Consider the following 17797-nt stretch of genomic DNA (forward strand, 5'->3'; position numbering starts at 1 on the left):
AATGACTCGACGGGTGATGAAAGAAGCTCATGATACCCCGCTGTCTATACATCCGGGCAGTACCAAGACGTACCAAGATATCCGCCAAAGATTCTGGTGGACAAATATGAAGCAATACATTGCCCGATATGTTGCAGAATGTGATATTTGTCGACGAATCAAAGCAGAACATCAAAGGCCTGCTAGAACTCTGCAACCTATCTCTATTCCAGAGTGGAAATGGGACCATGTATAAATGGACTTTGTCACTAGTTTTCCCAAATCTTAGATGGGTAATGATGCCATTCTTGTCGTCATTGACCGACTGTCCAAAGTTGCACATTTCTAGCCGTCAAAGAAACAATTAATGCTAGCCAACCGACAGATCTTTATATGTCAAGAATTGTTTCACTTCACGGTATTCCGTTGGTAATTAGCTTGGACCGTGGCAGCTTGTTCACGTAAAAATTCTGGGAAAGTTTTTAGAAGGCTATGGGGACTCATCTGTCCTTCAGCACCGCGTTTCACCCTCAATCCCAGGGACAAGTTGAACAAGTTAACCAAATTCTCGAGGACATGCTTCGAGCTTGTGTCATTTCCTTCGGTAAGAAATGGGAGGAATCTCTCCTGTATGCCGAGTTCTCCTACAGCAATAGCTATCAAGCTAGTCTCAAGATGGCCCCTTTCGCAGTATTGTATGGACGAAGATGTCGAACTCCTCTGAATTGGTCAGAAACCGGGAACGATCACTCTTTTGTCCGGATATTATCCAACATGCCGAAGATCAAGTCCGCGTTATTCATGAGAATATGAAGGCTGCTCAGTCTCATCAAAAGAGTCAGTATGACCGTCTTCATCAAGATATGGTCTATCAACCCAGTGAAAAGGCTTATCTTCGTGTCACACCAATGAGAGGTGCACACCGTTTTGGGATCAAGGGCAAGTTAGCTCCTCGCTATATTGGTCATTTCACTGTTCTTGAAAGGCGTGGAAGAGTAGCTTATCAATTGGAATTGTCGGTAAACCTTTCTAAGGTTCACGATGTCTTCCATGTGTCTCAGCTCCGCCGCTGCTTCAAAGATCCTATTCGAGCAGTGGATCATGATATGCTTGAACTGCAACAAGACCTCTCTTACAAAGAGCATCCGGTCCGCATTCTTGATCAGGCTGAACGTCAGACTCGGCGCAAAGTCACCAAGTTCCTTAAAGTCCAGTGGTCAAATAATTCTGAAGATGAAGCCACTTGGGAACGCGAGGATCATCTTCGTGATGAATACCCCGTGCTCTTTCCTTCTACCTCTTAATTCTCGAGACAGGAATTCATATTAGTAGGGGAGAGTTGTGACATCCTCAGCTTTTGCTAGAGAGATCTCTGTATTTAAGCTATAGTAATCCTATGCTAATGATGCCGTGTCACTGTGATTACTATTTTAATCTCGCGTTAGTTCAAAACCGTTTCAAATTAAAATTCTAAAATAAAGTAAAACATAAAAGTTCCCAAATATCAAAACTAAAATGTTCAAGTTGTAGCAAATAAATAATGATTAATATTTTCTAAAGCTAAAATGCAGTGAAGTGTAAAATAAGTAAATAAACAAAAAGGTTAAAATAAAACAAAAGGAAAAATAAATAAATAACGAGAAAAGAACACAAAAAACCCTAGCCAACTAGGCAAACCGGCCTAGCCGGCCAGCCCAACTAGCCCCACCGGCCCACCTTATCCCCCCGGGGTATATAAGTCCCACAGAACCCTAGCCCACCAACCATCCCTCCCACTTCTCCCTCCCCCAACCGCCACTCACCCACAGGAGGGGACTGATACGTCGCCAACATATCTATAACTTTTGATGGTTCCATGCTATTATCTTGTCAAACTTTGGATGTTTTGTTTGCATTTTATATATTTTTTGGGACTAACTTACTAACTCAGTGCCAAGTGCCAGTTCCTGTCTTTTCAGTGTTTTTGACCTTTTTCAGAGGAGAATATCAAACGGAGTCTAAACGGAATAAAACCTCCGAAAAGATTTTTTCCGGAACAGAAGATACGCAGGGAGCTTGAGAACCAAGGCAAAGGGTCCCGGGGGAGGCCACAAGCCCCCTAGCCGCGGCCTGGGGGGGGGCGCCTAGTAGGCTTGTGGGCCCCCCGTGGCTCCTTTGCCCTACTTCTTCCGTCTATAAATCCCCCAAAAATCTGAAACCACGGGAGAGAGCCACGAAAATACTTTTCCGCCGCTGCAAACTTCTGTCTCCGCAAGATCCCATCTGGGCACGTTCTGGTGCCCTGCCGGAGGGGGGATTCAGACACGAAGGGCTTCTTCATCAACACCATTGCCTCTCGGATGATGCGTGAGTAGTTCACCACAGACCTTCGGGTCCATAGCTAGTAGCTAGATGGCTTCTTCTCTCTCTTGGATCTTCAATACAAAGTTCTCCATGATCTTCATGGAGATCTATCCGATGTAATCCTCTTTTGCGGTGTGTTTGTCGAGATCCGATGAATTATGGATTTATGATCAGATTATCTATGAATCTTATTTGAGTTTCTTCTGATCTCTTTTATGCATGATTTCATATCCTTGTAATTCTCTTCGAGTTGTGGGTTTCGTTTGGCCAACTTGACCTACATTTCTTGCAATGGGAGAAGTGCTTGGTTTTGGGTTCATACCGTGCGGTGTCGTCACCCAGTGACAGAAGGGGTAGCGAGGCACGCATCGTGTTGTTGCCATCAAGGGGAAAAAGATGGGGTTTATATATATTGCATGAATTTGCCCCTCTACATCATGTCATCTTGCTTAAGGCGTTACTCTGTTTGTTATGAACTCAATACACTACATGCATGCTGGATAGCGGTTGATGTGTGGAGGAATAGTACTAGATGCAGAAAGTATCGGTCTACTTGTCTCAGACGTGATGCCTATATGTATGATCATTGCCATAGATTTCGTCATGACTTTGCGCGGTTCTATTAATTACTCGACAGTAATTCGTTCACCCACCGTAATATTTGCTATCATGAGAGAAGCCTCTAGTGAACAGTATGGCCCCAGGGTCTACTTCACATCATATTTTCAGCCTTACACTTTTACTTTGTTGCACTTTCCGCCTTCAGATCTCACCTTGCAATCAATCGTCAAGGGATTGACAACCCCTTTGTAGAGTTTGGTGCAAGTTTTCTGTTTTTGCGCAGGTACTTTGGAGACTTGCCTTGATACTCCTACTGGATTGATATCTTGGTTCTCAAACTGAGGGAAATACTTACTGCTACTGTGCTGCATCACCCTTTCCTCTTCAAGGGAAAAACCAACACAAGCTCAAGAGGTAGTAAGAAGAATTTCTGTCGCCGTTGCCGGGGAGCATCAAGTCAAGAATAGTCTTCCTCCAACGTGTCAATTTCTAGCACCGGGGATTATTCTAAGTGATGCTTATCCAAGTAACTGCCACAAACTCATCTCTTGCATTTACTTTTTTGCCTCTCGTTTTCCTCTCCCCCACTTCTGAAAAACAAAATTTTACAAAAATATTTGCCTTTTTCGTTCGCCCTTTTCTTTCGCTTGCTTTCTGTTCGCTTGTGTGCTTGTCTGCTTGCTGAAGTCACTATGACTGAAAACACCAAACTTTGTGACTTCTCGAATACTAATAATAATGATTTTATTAGTACTCCGATTGTTCCTGCCACTAGTGCGGAATCATATGAAATCAATGCTGCTTTGCTGAATCTTGTTATGAAAGAGCAATTTTCCGGCCTTCCTAGTGAAGATGCCGCATCCCATCTTAATACCTTCATCGAGTTATGCGATATGAAAAAGAAGAAAGATGTGGATAATGATGTGATAAAATTGAAGCTATTTCCGTTCTCATTGCGAGATCGAGCAAAAACTTGGTTTTCATCTTTGCCCAAAAATAGTATTGATTATTGGAATAAGTGCAAAGATGCTTATATATCCAAGTATTTTCCACCAGCTAAGATTATCTCTCTCCGTAATGATATCATGAATTTTAAGCAACTAGATCATGAACATGTTGCACAATCTTGGGAGAGAATTAAATTGATGATTAGAAATTGTCCCGCTCATGGCTTGAGTCTTTGGATGATTATACAAATCTTCTATGCTGGTTTGAATTTTGCTTCTAGAAATATCCTTGATTCCGCCTCCGGTGGAACTTTCACGGAAATCACATCAGGAGAAGCCACAAAACTCCTAGACAATATCATGACAAACTATTCTCAATGGCACACTGAAAGGTCACCTACTAGTAAGGAAGTGCACGCTATAGAAGAAATTAACTCTTTGAGTGCTAAGATGGATGAGTTAATGAAATTGTTTGCTAGTAAAGGTGCTCCTTTAGATCCAAATGATATGCCCTTGTCTTCCTTGATTGAGAGTAGCAACGAGAGCTTGGATGTTAATTTTGTTGGTAGGAGTAATTTTGGCCTCAACAATGCTTTTAGAGGTAACTATATTCCTAGGCCTTTTCCTAGTAATCCCTCTAATAACTTTGGCAATTCCTACAACAATTCTCGTGGAAATTACAATAAATTACCCTCTGATCTAGAGAGTAATATTAAAGAGTTTATCAACTCGCAAAAGATTTTCAATGCGTCCATAGAAGAAAAAGTGCTCAAAATTGATGACTTGGCTAGGACCGTTGATAGAATGTCTCTTGATATTGATGCTTTGAAATTGAGATGTGCTCCTCCCAAGATCAATATGGATGAAACTTTGAAAGCTATGCGTGTTTCCATGAATGAGAGTAAAGAAAGAACCGCCCAAATTTGTGCTAGTCATGAATGGCTGAAAAAGGCGTGTTCTCGTGATGAGAATCACAAAGATCTTAAAGTACTTGGTGTGACTCCCGTTGAATCCTTGTTTTCTAGTGTCAAACCTAATGATGATGGGGTTGGATATGAATCCACTTTGGTTGAAAAATGCCCCAATGATTCGGAGTCTATCTATCTTGATGCTAAAGGCATTGAAAGTGGAGTTGAGGATATCAAAACTTTGAGTAGTAATGAAATTACTACTTTGGGTTTCAAGGAATTCAATTATGATAGTTGCTCTTTGATTGAATGTATTTCCTTGATGCAATCCATGCTAAACTCTCCACACGCTTATAGCCAAAACAAGGCCTTTCCTGATCATATCGTCGATGCTATGATGAAATATCTTGAAGAGAAACTTGATTTGGAAGTTTCTATTCCTAGAAAACTTCATGATTAGTGGGAACCTATTATCAAAATCAAGATCAAAAACTATGAATGCAATGCTTTCTGTGATTTGGGTGCTAGTGTTTCCGTGATTCGAAAGTATTTATGTGATGTTCTAGGCTTCAATGAGATTGATGAGTGCTCTCTTAATTTGCATCTTGCGGATTCTACTCTTTAGAAACCCATGGGAAGGATCAATGATGTTCTTACTATTGCAAATAGGAACTATGTACCCATGGATTTCATTGTGCTTGATATTGATTGCAATCAGACATGTCCTATCATTCTTGGTAGACCTTTCCTAAGGACTATTGGTGCTGTCATCGATATGAAGGAAGGGAATATTAGATTTCAATTTCCATTAAAAAGGGCATGGTACATTTTCCTAGAAAGAAAATAATATTGCCTTATGAATCCATGATGAGGGCTACTGTGATTCTATCGCCTTATGCCTAGCTAAGGGCGTTAAACAATAGCGCTTGTTGGGAGGCAACCCAATGAATTTATCTTTGCTTTTTGCTTTCTATTTTGTTGCGTCCACACCATCATAATTCTATTATGATTGTGTTTTTTGTGTTTCTTTTTGTGTTTGTGCCAAGTAAAACCTTTATGACTAGTTTGGTGATGGTTGTTTGATCTTGCAGAAAAAGACAGAAACTTTTCCCTCATGAAATTATTTTTCATTTTTATCCAAAAAGAGCTTTTGAGTTGATTCTTTTTGCTGCGGGTTGATATGCCAATTGCCCAAATTTTGATACTGGTTTAGAATGTTTGAGATACCATAAGTATACGAAGTATACAGATTGCTACAGACTGGTCTGTTTTTGACAGATTCCGTTTTTGTTGTGTTGATTGATTATTTTGATGGAACTATGGATAGTGTCGGGGGGTACTAGCCATGGAAAAGTGAGAATACAGCAATATAAATAGAAATCAAGTTTGCTACAGTACCTAAAGAGGTGGTAGTTTGTTTTCTTGTGCTAATGATATGACGAGTTTCTGTTTAAGTTTTGTGTTGTGAAGTTTTCAAGTTTTGGGTGATGTTCTCATGGACGATGGGATAAAGAGTGGAAAGATCTCAAGCTTGGGGATGCCCAAGGCATCCCAAGCCAAATTCAAGGACACCAAAAAGCCTAAGCTAGGGGATGCCCCGGGAAGGCATCCCCTCTTTTGTCTTCAATCCCTCGGCAACGTTACTTGGAGCTATATTTTGATTCACCACATGATATGTGTTTTGGTTGGAGTGTCGTGTATTATAGGAGTCTTTTCTTTTTGTTGTGTCACAATCATCCTTGCTGCACACCTTTTTGAGAGAGACATGCACTCATCGTGAATTTGCTAGAATACTCATTGAGCTTCGCTTATATCTTTTGAGTTAGGCAATTTAGCACACATGTGCTTCACTTATATCTTTTGAGCTAGATAACTTTGCTCTAGTGCTTCACTTAGATCTTTTTAGAGCACGGCGGTGTCATATTTTGGAGAAATAAGAACTCTCTATCTTCACTTATATCTTTTTGACGGTGCTCTCTTTGAGTGACTAGGTAATTGGCTTGTGCTATGAAAGTAGTCCTGAAGACGATAGGCATCCAAAGAGGATACAATAAAACTTCCATATTCATGTGCATTGATTAGAAAGAGAAGTTTGATTCCTCTCAATTAGTTTTGAGACATGGATATGGTAATATTAGAGTCATGCTAGTAGGGTGTTGTGAATCTAGAAATACTTGTGTTGAAGTTAGTGATCCCCGTAACATGCACGTATGGTGAACCACTATGTTAGGAAGTCGGAGCATAATTGATTTATTGATTGTCATCCTTTGTGTTGCGGTCGGGATTGCGCGATGTTTAACACCTACCAACCCTTCCCCTAGGAGTATGCGTTTAGCACTTTATTTCGATTACTAATAAAACTTTCGCAATAAGTATATGAGTTCTTCATGACTAATGTGAGTCCATGGTATAGATGCACTTTCACCTTCCACCATTGCTAGCCTCTCTAGTGCCGCGAAACTTTCGCCGATACAGAAAACCACCATATACCTTCCTCAAAACAGCCACCATACCTACCTATTATGGCATTTTCATAGCCATTCCGAGATATATTGCCATGCAACTCCCACCGTCCCGTCTCATGGCTTGTGCCATCACTTTTAGATTGACATTGCATGATCGTAAGATAGCTAGCGAGATGTTTCAACGTCATACACTAAGCTAGATCGTTGCAAATCCCGGTACACTGCCGGAGACATTTCCTATAGAGTCATCATTGTTCTAAGCATTGAGCTGTGAGTAAATAAAAGTGTGATGATCATCATTATTAGAGCATTGTCCCATGTGAGGAAAAATGAAAAGAGGCCAAAGTTTAACACAAAAAAAATGAAAAAAAGAGGCCAAAGAGCCCAATCAAAAAAATGAGAGAAAAATAGAGAAGTGACAATGCTACTATCCTTTTCCACACTTGTGCTTCATAATAGCACCATGTTCTTCATGATTGAGAGTCTCTTGTTTTGTCACCACCTCATATTAGTGGGAATCTTCATTATATAACTTGGATTGTCTATTCCAATGATGGGCTTCCTCAAAATTGCCCTAGGTCTTCGTGAGCAAGCAAGTTGGATGCACACCCACTAGTTCTCCTTTTGAGCTTTCATAGATTCATAGCTCTAAGTGCATCTGTTGCTTGGTAATCCCTACTCATTCACATTGATATCTATTGATGGGCATCTCCATAGTCCGTTGATACGCCGAGTCAATGTGACCATCTCCTCCTTTTTGCCTCACAACCTCCACCACACTCTATTCCACCTATAGTGCTATATCCATGGCTCACGCTCATGTATTGCGTGAGAGTTGAAAAAGTTTGAGAAAGTAAGAGTGTGAAAACAATTACTTCGCCAATACCGGGGTTGTGCATAATTTAAATTCGTTGTGTGGGAATGATGGAGCATAGCTCGACTATATGATTTTGTAGGGATAACTTTCTTTGGCCTTGTTATTTCGAAAGTTCATGATTACCTTGCTAGTTTGCTTTAAGTATTATTGTTTTCATGTCAATAACAAACTATTGTTTTGAATCTTACGGATCTGAAAATTCATGTCACATGAAAGAAGTTACAAAGGACAAATATGCTAGGTAGCATTCCACATCAAAAATTCAGTCTCTATCACTTCCCTACTCGAGGACGAGCAGGAGTTAAGCTTGGGGATGCTTGATACGTCTCCAACGTATCTATAATTTTTGATGGTTCCATGCAATTATCTTGTAAAACTTTGGATGTTTTGTATGCATTATATATATTTTTTGGGACTAACTTATTAACTCAGTGCCAATTGCGAGTTCCTGTTTTTTCCGTGATTTTGACCTTTTTCAGAGGAGAATATCAAACGGAGTCCAAACGGAATAAAACCTCCAAAACGATTTTTTCCAGAACAGAAGATACGCAGGGAGCTTGAGACCAAGGCAAAGGGTCCCGGGGGAGGCCACAAGCCCCCTAGGCGCAGCCTTGTGGGGGGGGGGGGCGCCTAGCAGGCTTGTGGGCCCCCCGTGTCTCCTTTGACCTACTTCTTCCGCCTATAAATCCCCTAAAAATCTGAAACCATGGGAGAGAGCCACGAAAATACTTTTCCGCTGCCGCAAGCTTCTGTCTCTGCAAGATCCCATCTGGGGCACGTTCTGGTGTCCTGCCGGGTCCATAGCTAGTAGCTAGATGGCTACCTCTCTCTCTTGGATCTTCAATACAAAGTTCTCCATGACCTTCGTGGAGATCTATCCGATGTAATCCTCTTTTGCGGTGTGTTTGTCGAGATCCAATGAATTTTGGATTTATGATCGGATTATCTATGAATCTTATTTGAGTTTCTTCTGATCTCTTTTATGCATGATTTCATATCCTTGTAATTCTCTTCGAGTTGTGGGTTTCGTTTGGCCAACTTGATCTACAGTTCTTGCAATGGGAGAAGTGCTTGGTTTTGGGTTCATACCGTGTGGTGTCCTCACCCAGTGACAGAAGGGGTAGCGAGGCATGCATCATGTTGTTGCCATCAAGGGTAAAAAGATGGGGTTTATATCTATTGCATGAATTTATCCCTCTACATCATGTCATCTTGCTTAAGGCGTTACTCTGTTTGTTATGAACTCAATACACTACATGCATGCTGGATAGCGGTCGATGTGTGGAGTAATAGTAGTAGATGCAGAAAGTATCGGTCTACTTGTCTCGGACGTGATGCCTATATGTATGATCATTGCCTTAGATATCGTCATGACTTTGCGCGGTTCTATCAATTTCTCGGCTGAAATTCGTTCACCCACCATAATATTTGCTATCATGAGAGAAGCCTCTAGTGAACACTATGGCCCCCGGGTCTACTTCACATCATATTTTCAGCCTTACACTTTTACATTGTTGCACTTTCCGCCTTCAGATCTCACCTTGCAATCAATCGCGAAGGGATTGACAACCCCTTTGTAGCGTTGGGTGCAAGTTTGCTGTTTTTGCGCAGGTACTTTGGAGACTTGCCTTGATACTCCTACTTGATTGATACCTTGGTTCTCAAACTGAGGGAAATACTTACTGCTACTGTGCTGCATCACCCTTTCCTCTTCAAGGGAAAAACCAACGCAAGCTCAAGAGGTAGCAGGGACCGAGCCCCCTCAACCCCCACCTCGCTCGCACCTGCCCTCTCCCTCCCAGTGCGGCAACCACCAGCCCCTCACCGCCAGTCCGAGCCCCAGCGCCACCAGGGGGCTCGTGCGCCCCTTCCCGGTCGGCGCTGGCCCTCCTCGCCCCCGGCTGCCTCCGCTCCGCACCGACCCTTTCCCCCCACCGGCCGGCCTCTACCTTGCCACCACCTCGCCGGCCACCTTGGCGCCCCCCGGCCTCCTCCTTGCCCCGGCCACCTCGCCGGCCACCTCGATGCCTCCCCCAGCCTTCTCCTCACCCCGGCCACCTCGCCACCACCCGCCGCCCCCAAGGCTGCCCCGCGCGAGCCCCTCACCGGATCCGGACGCCTCCTCCCCGACCTTCCCCGAGCCTCTGCATCCTCTACAAGCACGGTGAGCACCCTTTGGATTTTCCCCTCGCCCTCTAGTCGTGCTCCGGCGTGGCCAGCAATGCCCCGACTCGCCCCTGGCCTCACCCTCCCCACCATGGCTCCAGCCGCCATGCCCCTGCAACCCCACACCCCACCCAATGACAGGGGCGCTGACAGGTGTATGCACCTGCATGGAGTGAATACCCATGAGTTTGACAAAGCCTTGGAGTTTCTTGGTAGATCAGTGAAAGTTTTAGAAAAACACCAAGGATTTTGGCAGAATGAATACCCAGGTTCAAAACGAATACATACCACTTGAAGTATATGTATGTGCAGATGCATGTATGTATGCAAAAATGAATGTATGAATGTATATAAGTATGTAAATATGTGTGTATGAATATATATGTTTGTACATAATGTGTGTGTATATAGTGTATGTGTGTGCTCGTTGTCCCAATGACATGCGAGACCCACGCCCCTAAAAGCAAAAATTAGAATAAGTAAAAAATAGTTTATAAATATTTAATATTAATTAATTAATTAATTGGATTAGTTATTTAGTTAAAACAGTAATTACTATTTTGGATAATTAGGATTTAATAATAATAATAATAAATAAATAAGTATCTAGTTAATTATAATGATTAAGATTAGGTAAGTTAATTAAATAAACTCTTAGCTAAATCTGTTAATTATAAGTGTATGACAGGTGGGTCCCATCCCACTCATTAACTTGATTAAGTACTTATTTAACCTTAATAATAAATGTGCCTATGACACATGGGACCCACTCGTCATATTTGACTAGTCAAAGCCCCGTTGACTAGTGATGTCATGGTGACATAACAATGATGTCATATTAAATTACTGAATTATTTAATTCTGTTTAATTCCTAATATTTAATAAAACTTTAAAAATTAATATAAAATAAACCATAAGTCGGATGAAAATATTTAGAATATAAAAGTTGATTAGCAAAACGAGATGAACTCGGATACGTTACCCATTTGTTTGTCACGCGTCCCTAGCATAGAGAACGTGAAATTTTTCCACCATTTTCGTTTGACCGGTAGTAGCCACAGACCCAGGGAATATCATGTGATATTTTCCCGACCTGTCTACGGATAACATTGTGTTAGCTCATGCTTAACCCTGCTTTGACATGTCATGCTTAATGTTTGCATCTGTGTTTATATTTATTGTTTCTTGCCCCTCTTCTTACCGGTAGACCCCCAGACTGACGCTGTTGCCGGGTACATCTACCCTCCTGACGACTAACCCTTTGCCGTAGAGCAGCAAGGCAAGCAACCCCCCTTGATCATCCCTATTTTGCATATTTCTTTCTCCCTCCTGCTTGCATTAGAATTTTGCTACTCTAGTAAATAGCTCCTATATCTGATCCATAGCCTAACTTTGATGAGCTGTTACTTTCTAGTAACGCAATCTTTAAACTACTGAGTATAGGTGGCTTAGCCATCCCCTCTGAGCCCTTAGACTAGTTGCCCCCGCTTTACCATCAAGTTTTGATCTTCTGATCAACGAGCCAAGACCCGAGACCACACTTACACCCCCTTAGTTGTACGACACTTTAGGGCTACTATCGGATACCGAGGGTGACACCTCGTTACGTACCTTCATGTATAGTGAAGTTGACCGGCGGTGGTTCTCGGAGAGTGATTCCTCGTGCCCCACCTCCGATAACGACTTTGTCATACAACCCTTCAAGCTGGCCAAGTGAGGGTGATTCCTCCCTGGCCACCTTGACGGTTACATTGTACGACATCCATCGAGGGTGATACCTCGGATCCCTCTGATGTTACAACCACACCGTTACTTGATTGTGCTACTGGGAACATTGATGAACAATGTTTGGTGGGTGGATTCCCGCGTCAATGTGACGAAGCATGGCTGGGCATTCCGGTCCTTGCCAGACATCATCGAGTTTATTTAAAATGCTAATGGATTTGGGTATTTGATCTGAGTTGGTCGGGAGACCTTTTCGCACTAACCTTTACGTGGGAGAAGTTATGGGTACTCGACGTCGTGGTATCAGCTGAATCTCTTCAGACGTCAGCAATGGAGCAGCGCGCGCCCGAGTGGTATGCATATGCATCACGCTTGTATAAGGGGTGCTAGGACTGACCTCGGCCGCCCACGCATCATGCAGGAGCGCAAAGGGCAAGTGGGCCCACGACCCCTTTGTGCTTAGGATTTATACCGGCGGTCTCTGTTGATCTTAGGTGGGGCTGCGCCGTGTTGATGTTCCGAGGCCGGGCATGACCCAGGAAAGTATGTCCGGCCAGAGTTTATCAAGCATGTTGGGTACTGTGGTGCACCCCTGCACGGAACAAGTAAAATATTCGGATAGTCGTGTCCACGGTTACAGGACGATTTGGAGTTGTGTCCCGGTCTTATACAACTACAACTATTACTTAACTGGAATGTTTGCTCCGCGATTGCTTCCTCGCAGGGAGTCGAGGGAGGATCTTCGGGCGTGACCTCATATTAATATTGCTGCAAAAATATGACTATTATTGTGTTACCCCTGTTCTACTCTCGTCTATTGCTGTGAGACCCCTGAAGATGTTAGTCTTCGATAGGACTAGACTTCTCTCTTTATTCTCGCATTGCTGCAGTCAGTCCACATAAACCCCTTCTTTTGATACTGATGCATACTTAGCTTAGTTCTGATGCAATTCTTGCGAGTACTTTGGATGAGTACTCACCGTTGCTTTGCTCCCCCTTTTCCCCTTGATCCGTTGCTGCGACCATATGACGAAGCCGGGAGATGGCGTACCCCCCCTGACGATGCCGGCTACCCCGACGCTGCCTACTACTACGTGGAGGCCGCTGTAGACTAGGAGTAGTTAGGAGGTTTCCAGGCAGGAGACCTCGCCTCGTTCGATCGTTGTATCTTTGTGCTAACCTTCTCTGAGGCACACCATGTTTAATGTTTGTATTCAGATATTGTTGCTTCCGCTGACTCGTGTGTTTTTCGAGCTTCTGTATTCTAGCCCTCGAGGCCCCTGGCTTGTAATATGAAGCTTGTTTGTTTTATTTGTGTCTAGTCTTATGTTGTGTCTAGTCTTGTGTTGTGATATCTTCCTGTGAGCCCTTGAGCTTGGTCGTACGCATTTGCACGTATGACTAACGTACGATCAAATTGAGGGCGTCACAACATGGCAGAAGGTTCTCCAGTTGTATGTTAATGCAGTTCGTGGGCGCGCGGACATTAGAAGCAAATTCAATGCTCATGTGGATTGGGGGCCTTTGCAATTTAAAATATGCACAAGACAAAAAATATGAACGTTGTTTATTTTTACAGCATTTTCTTAGTGGAGTTAACTGTTTGTTGTTTCTGTGTTTACTTTGTTGTTGTATTGCGGAAGACAAGCAACAAAAAGCACAAACTTAAAATGTACCTCACGAAAGAAAAATCTTAAGAAATCATGCAGTTGATCTTTACTGTTTAATGCAGTATAGTTTTTTATTTGAAGCACTGCAGTCGACTGTCTAATGTTGTTCATCTCATGCAATAAGTTGTTAGGGAAACGATAAAAAAATGGTTAGCTTTCCGATATTGTTGAGGTTCACTTACGCCTAACGTGAAGTGAGGTCCACTTCCACGTCTTCAAAAACTTACGCTTGACAAAAATAAAATCATGAAGTTCACTTGCCCGTCCGATGAAGTGCGTTTTTTAGTATGACACAATGTGTTTTCTGTCCGATGTAGTTTACTCGTCTATTTTGGGGTCATACAAAGCACAATGTCCGCATTTTAGTAAAATCAAAGCTGCTCCTAAACCTTAAGGAATGAGAGAGAGTGTTCTAAATAAAAAAGTTGCGTCTCATCGATATCTTTCCAACACCGTATCATTTGCATCGTGTCGAGCGGGCGGTTTGATAAATTTTACGAAAATACGCTCGATGCCACTCGTAGCACTCCCATCGTTTTTAAAATTCATTTAAAACCGTGAGGAATCTCAACAAATGACCAACATATGAAAGTTGCGCCTATTCCATAGATTTCCAACACCATATCACACACATCCTTCCAACAAACCCTTAAAAAACTGCTGCGAAAACCGCACCTAAATAAATAAAAAAATTGAAAAACAGAATTTCACATTTCGGTAAATTGAAAAGTGCTCTTAAATCATAAGGAATTAGAGAGTGCAATCCGCATGAAAAATGTGCTCCTCAACGATATCTTTGCAACGCCATATCGTTTGCTTTAGTCCGACGAGTGGCTAAGAAAAAATCGCGAAAATACGCTCGCTGCCACCCGTAAGGCGTCCACCATTTTTGAATCTGCTCTTAAACCGCGAGGAATCTCGAAAAGTGTTCAACATGATGAAGTTGAGTTTTTTTCATAGCTATCCAACGGTATATTATATGTCTCGTTCCGACAAAACGTCTAGAAATGGAGTGAAAACAATGCAAAAAATGCAGTTTTTTCTGCTCACATTGCAGTGCTGGTTCGATAGGGACGCAGTGCACTCGTGTTAACCATGCAGCTCGAAAGTGATGTGAGAATAGTTATTGTGCACCCGGGTCGGAATAGACGGTCTATAATGTTGTGATGAAATTAAATTGTACAGTTAAAACGCCATTTACCTGAAGGCTTCACGTGTCTCATTTTATTTATTTATTTTAAAACCTATTAAATTCTCCACTTTGATTCCTACCCAATTATGGGTAAGTTTATGCAAATTTAATATTCATGTTTTGTAGCTTGGTTTATTTAAAATTTAAAATTTCCTTTTATTATGTGAGTTTATGAGTAAATTTGCTTCTATTATTACCTATCATTTTATTGTCAAAATGAATGGGTGCGGCAGCACATGCCATCAATGATCTAGTCTATTTGTATATTTTGGTTGAAATATTAGAGAAAATCTTATGTATGAATTCGCCTTCACAAGTACATACTTTGCATCTTTCCATATCAATGGTGATACACACTTTGCATCTTTCCATATCAATGCATAGTCGGTTGATGCACTCCATGTGGCTAATAGCAAGAAAGTGAAGAAAGGACGATCGTTAAAAAAAACCCAGAAGCGTAGGTTGCATCAAGCCCAACCAAACTCTCGCTGGTTAAAGTATTGAGTTGTATGGTTGTATGACTTGCATGTAAAAACAGACTCGTATGAAACTTCAAGCGCTCTTAATCAGGCCCGCCAGGAATGCTTAGATCGATCGTGTTTCCAGATGCAAGCTCGGCCTAGTCCAATTTACACTACGTAGATGTTGCGAGCTGACATAAATATATGCGACCAACGACATGCAAAACATGGCCCACCATAGGTATATCCTTAAAGAGGCTCCAATCGACCAACCTGCATCGAGAATGTAACCAAACAACGTCCTTAATGTCTATTCTATTTGTGTATTTTGGTTGAAAGATTAAAAAAACCTTATGTATGAATTTATCTTTATAAGTACTTTTCAGAGAAATTTTTTTTGCGGGATTTTTAAAATATTATAATCGTGTTAGGTTTTGTACATATGTTGCAACAAAAACTAGTGGTTAAATTACATTTTTAAGATGGTGCCAATATTGAAATCATCATTTATTTGTGAACATAGAAGTATGAGTCTGCAACAATGACCAACACAACTTGCAACATAGTACTCCCTCCATTCCTAAATATAAGACCTTTTAGATATTGCACTATGAACTACATACGGATGTACATAGACATATTTTAGAATGTAGATTCACTCATTTTGCTCCGTATGTAGTCTCCTAGTGTAATCTTTAAAAGGTCTTATATTTTGAAACGGAGGGAGTACAAGTTTTCTTAACGCAAAAATACAGTGTAAACACACCCGGTTTCGTAAAATGTAATCACACAATGACACAACAGCACACCCCTGTCAAGCACAGGTACAACCTCGTTGTAGGACGAACAGCAGAACATAATACAGCTTCACACAATCACACATCCGTCTTGACGTAGAGGTCCAACTTTAAGACAGCAGTGCTCGACGTGGCGCCGAACTTGCTCATCAGGCTGTACCCCCTCGCCAGCCGGAACCTTCCCGTACCACCGACCACGGCCCGCTCCGCTGCCGCCTTCCCGTCTGGGCCGAAGTCGACGCGGCCGTTCAGCACCAGCGTGCTGCCTTTGTAGTCCCCGTTCGTGAACACCACGGTGAGGAGCGTGGAGAACACCCCGGAACTCTGCAGGTCGGTCTGCATTGTGATCCCCTGTGCGCGGCCGACGAGCTGCGACGCCGCGTCGGACCCTTGACGGAGCTCGTCGTCGAAGACGCTGAGCGTGCCGTACGTGGAGTTGCCCCCGAGCGGGGAGGCCGTGACATGGACCGCGGTGGCGTTGGCGCCAGAGAACGTCTCGTGGATGTAGAGGTGGAGGTGCGTCGTGCCGTCGTCCCCGGCGCCGGCAGCCAGCGTCCCGGTGGTGGCAGCGAGAATAGCGGCGAGAAGGCAGAATGTGGTCGCCGTCATGGTGATAGCTAATGATGTGAGGTTTGGATTTAGCATGGATTTATCTACGTGGGTCTTGCATATGCATGCTCTGCATATATATACACACACAAAAGAGGTAAGTCCTGTGTTGGCAGTTGTTGGTGGTTTAGGTATCGCTAGCGGATGCTGCTGCACGTGGTACGGTAGGTGCAGTGGCATCAGCGAACACCAAACAGCGAAAGTGGGTGATTTGTAGCAGCTCGAGTAATCGTCCCGCATTGTCCTCCTTTTGACGCCAAATAGTGGACACCAACAATGATAGGCCACCAGCAGTCCTACGTACACCTTTCGACACAATAGTGCAGGGTTAATTTCTGTAAAGAGGAGAAATCGATACGTGATCTAAATTTGAAAAACGCCACTTCATTGTGATGAGCATGGCTATATTCTTGTTGGGGTTTCTTTCGGTAGACCCTCCCCTTCATAAAACGTAGAAGGAGAAACGTATTGTACACTACAGACCGTTATACGTATACCCAACTCATATTGTATATTATAGATCATCATCATACATTTTTTATGAAGGGATATCGTGCAATCTCAGCCACCTTTCTATGTTTTCTAAGGGGAGGGAGGTCTATCAAAGTAAAAGTGATTTTTTATTTTGCGGCTAGAGCATGACTATAATCTGGAGACCTATAAATCTAGGGGGCACTATAATAAAAAGTATGGGAATCGGTCCTATATCAATCAATTTAAAATTATCTAATTTCAAATAAGCGAGACATGAAAATGTTAGTATTACATTTAAGTAGTATTCTATCACTATCATGCCGTTTACCGTGATGTTACAAATTATTTCAATATCATGTCGGCCAATAATTCCTGTAGCTATAATATAAGCGTGAAAATAAAGGACATAGCTACACAACACCCAATCACTCGTTGTCATTGGACGCCGCGAGCAGACCTATAGGAAAATAAAGTCCTGACTTTATTTTGAAAAAAGCACATGATCTACGTCTCTCATTGCTTGCTTACTCTGCAGATTCCAACCAAGATAGGGAAAAAATCTTGTCCCATGTGCATTTGATTCGAGCATCAAAATTCAAAATGCAAATCCGTTTTCACCAAC

At 42.4% G+C, this 17797-nt stretch overlaps 1 protein-coding gene across 1 annotated transcript; it reads right to left on the reverse strand.

Annotated features, from left to right (window-relative positions):
- Positions 1-15983: 15983 nt before the first annotated feature.
- On the reverse strand, positions 15984-16735 carry LOC123398958 (dirigent protein 1-like). Its single transcript, XM_045093395.1, has one exon. It carries the CDS (start codon positions 16699-16701, stop codon positions 16171-16173), a length of 531 nt encoding a protein of 176 aa, XP_044949330.1. The 5' UTR covers positions 16702-16735; the 3' UTR covers positions 15984-16170.
- Positions 16736-17797: the final 1062 nt, after the last annotated feature.

This window comes from Hordeum vulgare, chromosome 5H, assembly GCF_904849725.1.
Source record: "Hordeum vulgare subsp. vulgare chromosome 5H, MorexV3_pseudomolecules_assembly, whole genome shotgun sequence".
Classification (NCBI taxonomy): Eukaryota; Viridiplantae; Streptophyta; class Magnoliopsida; order Poales; family Poaceae; genus Hordeum; species Hordeum vulgare.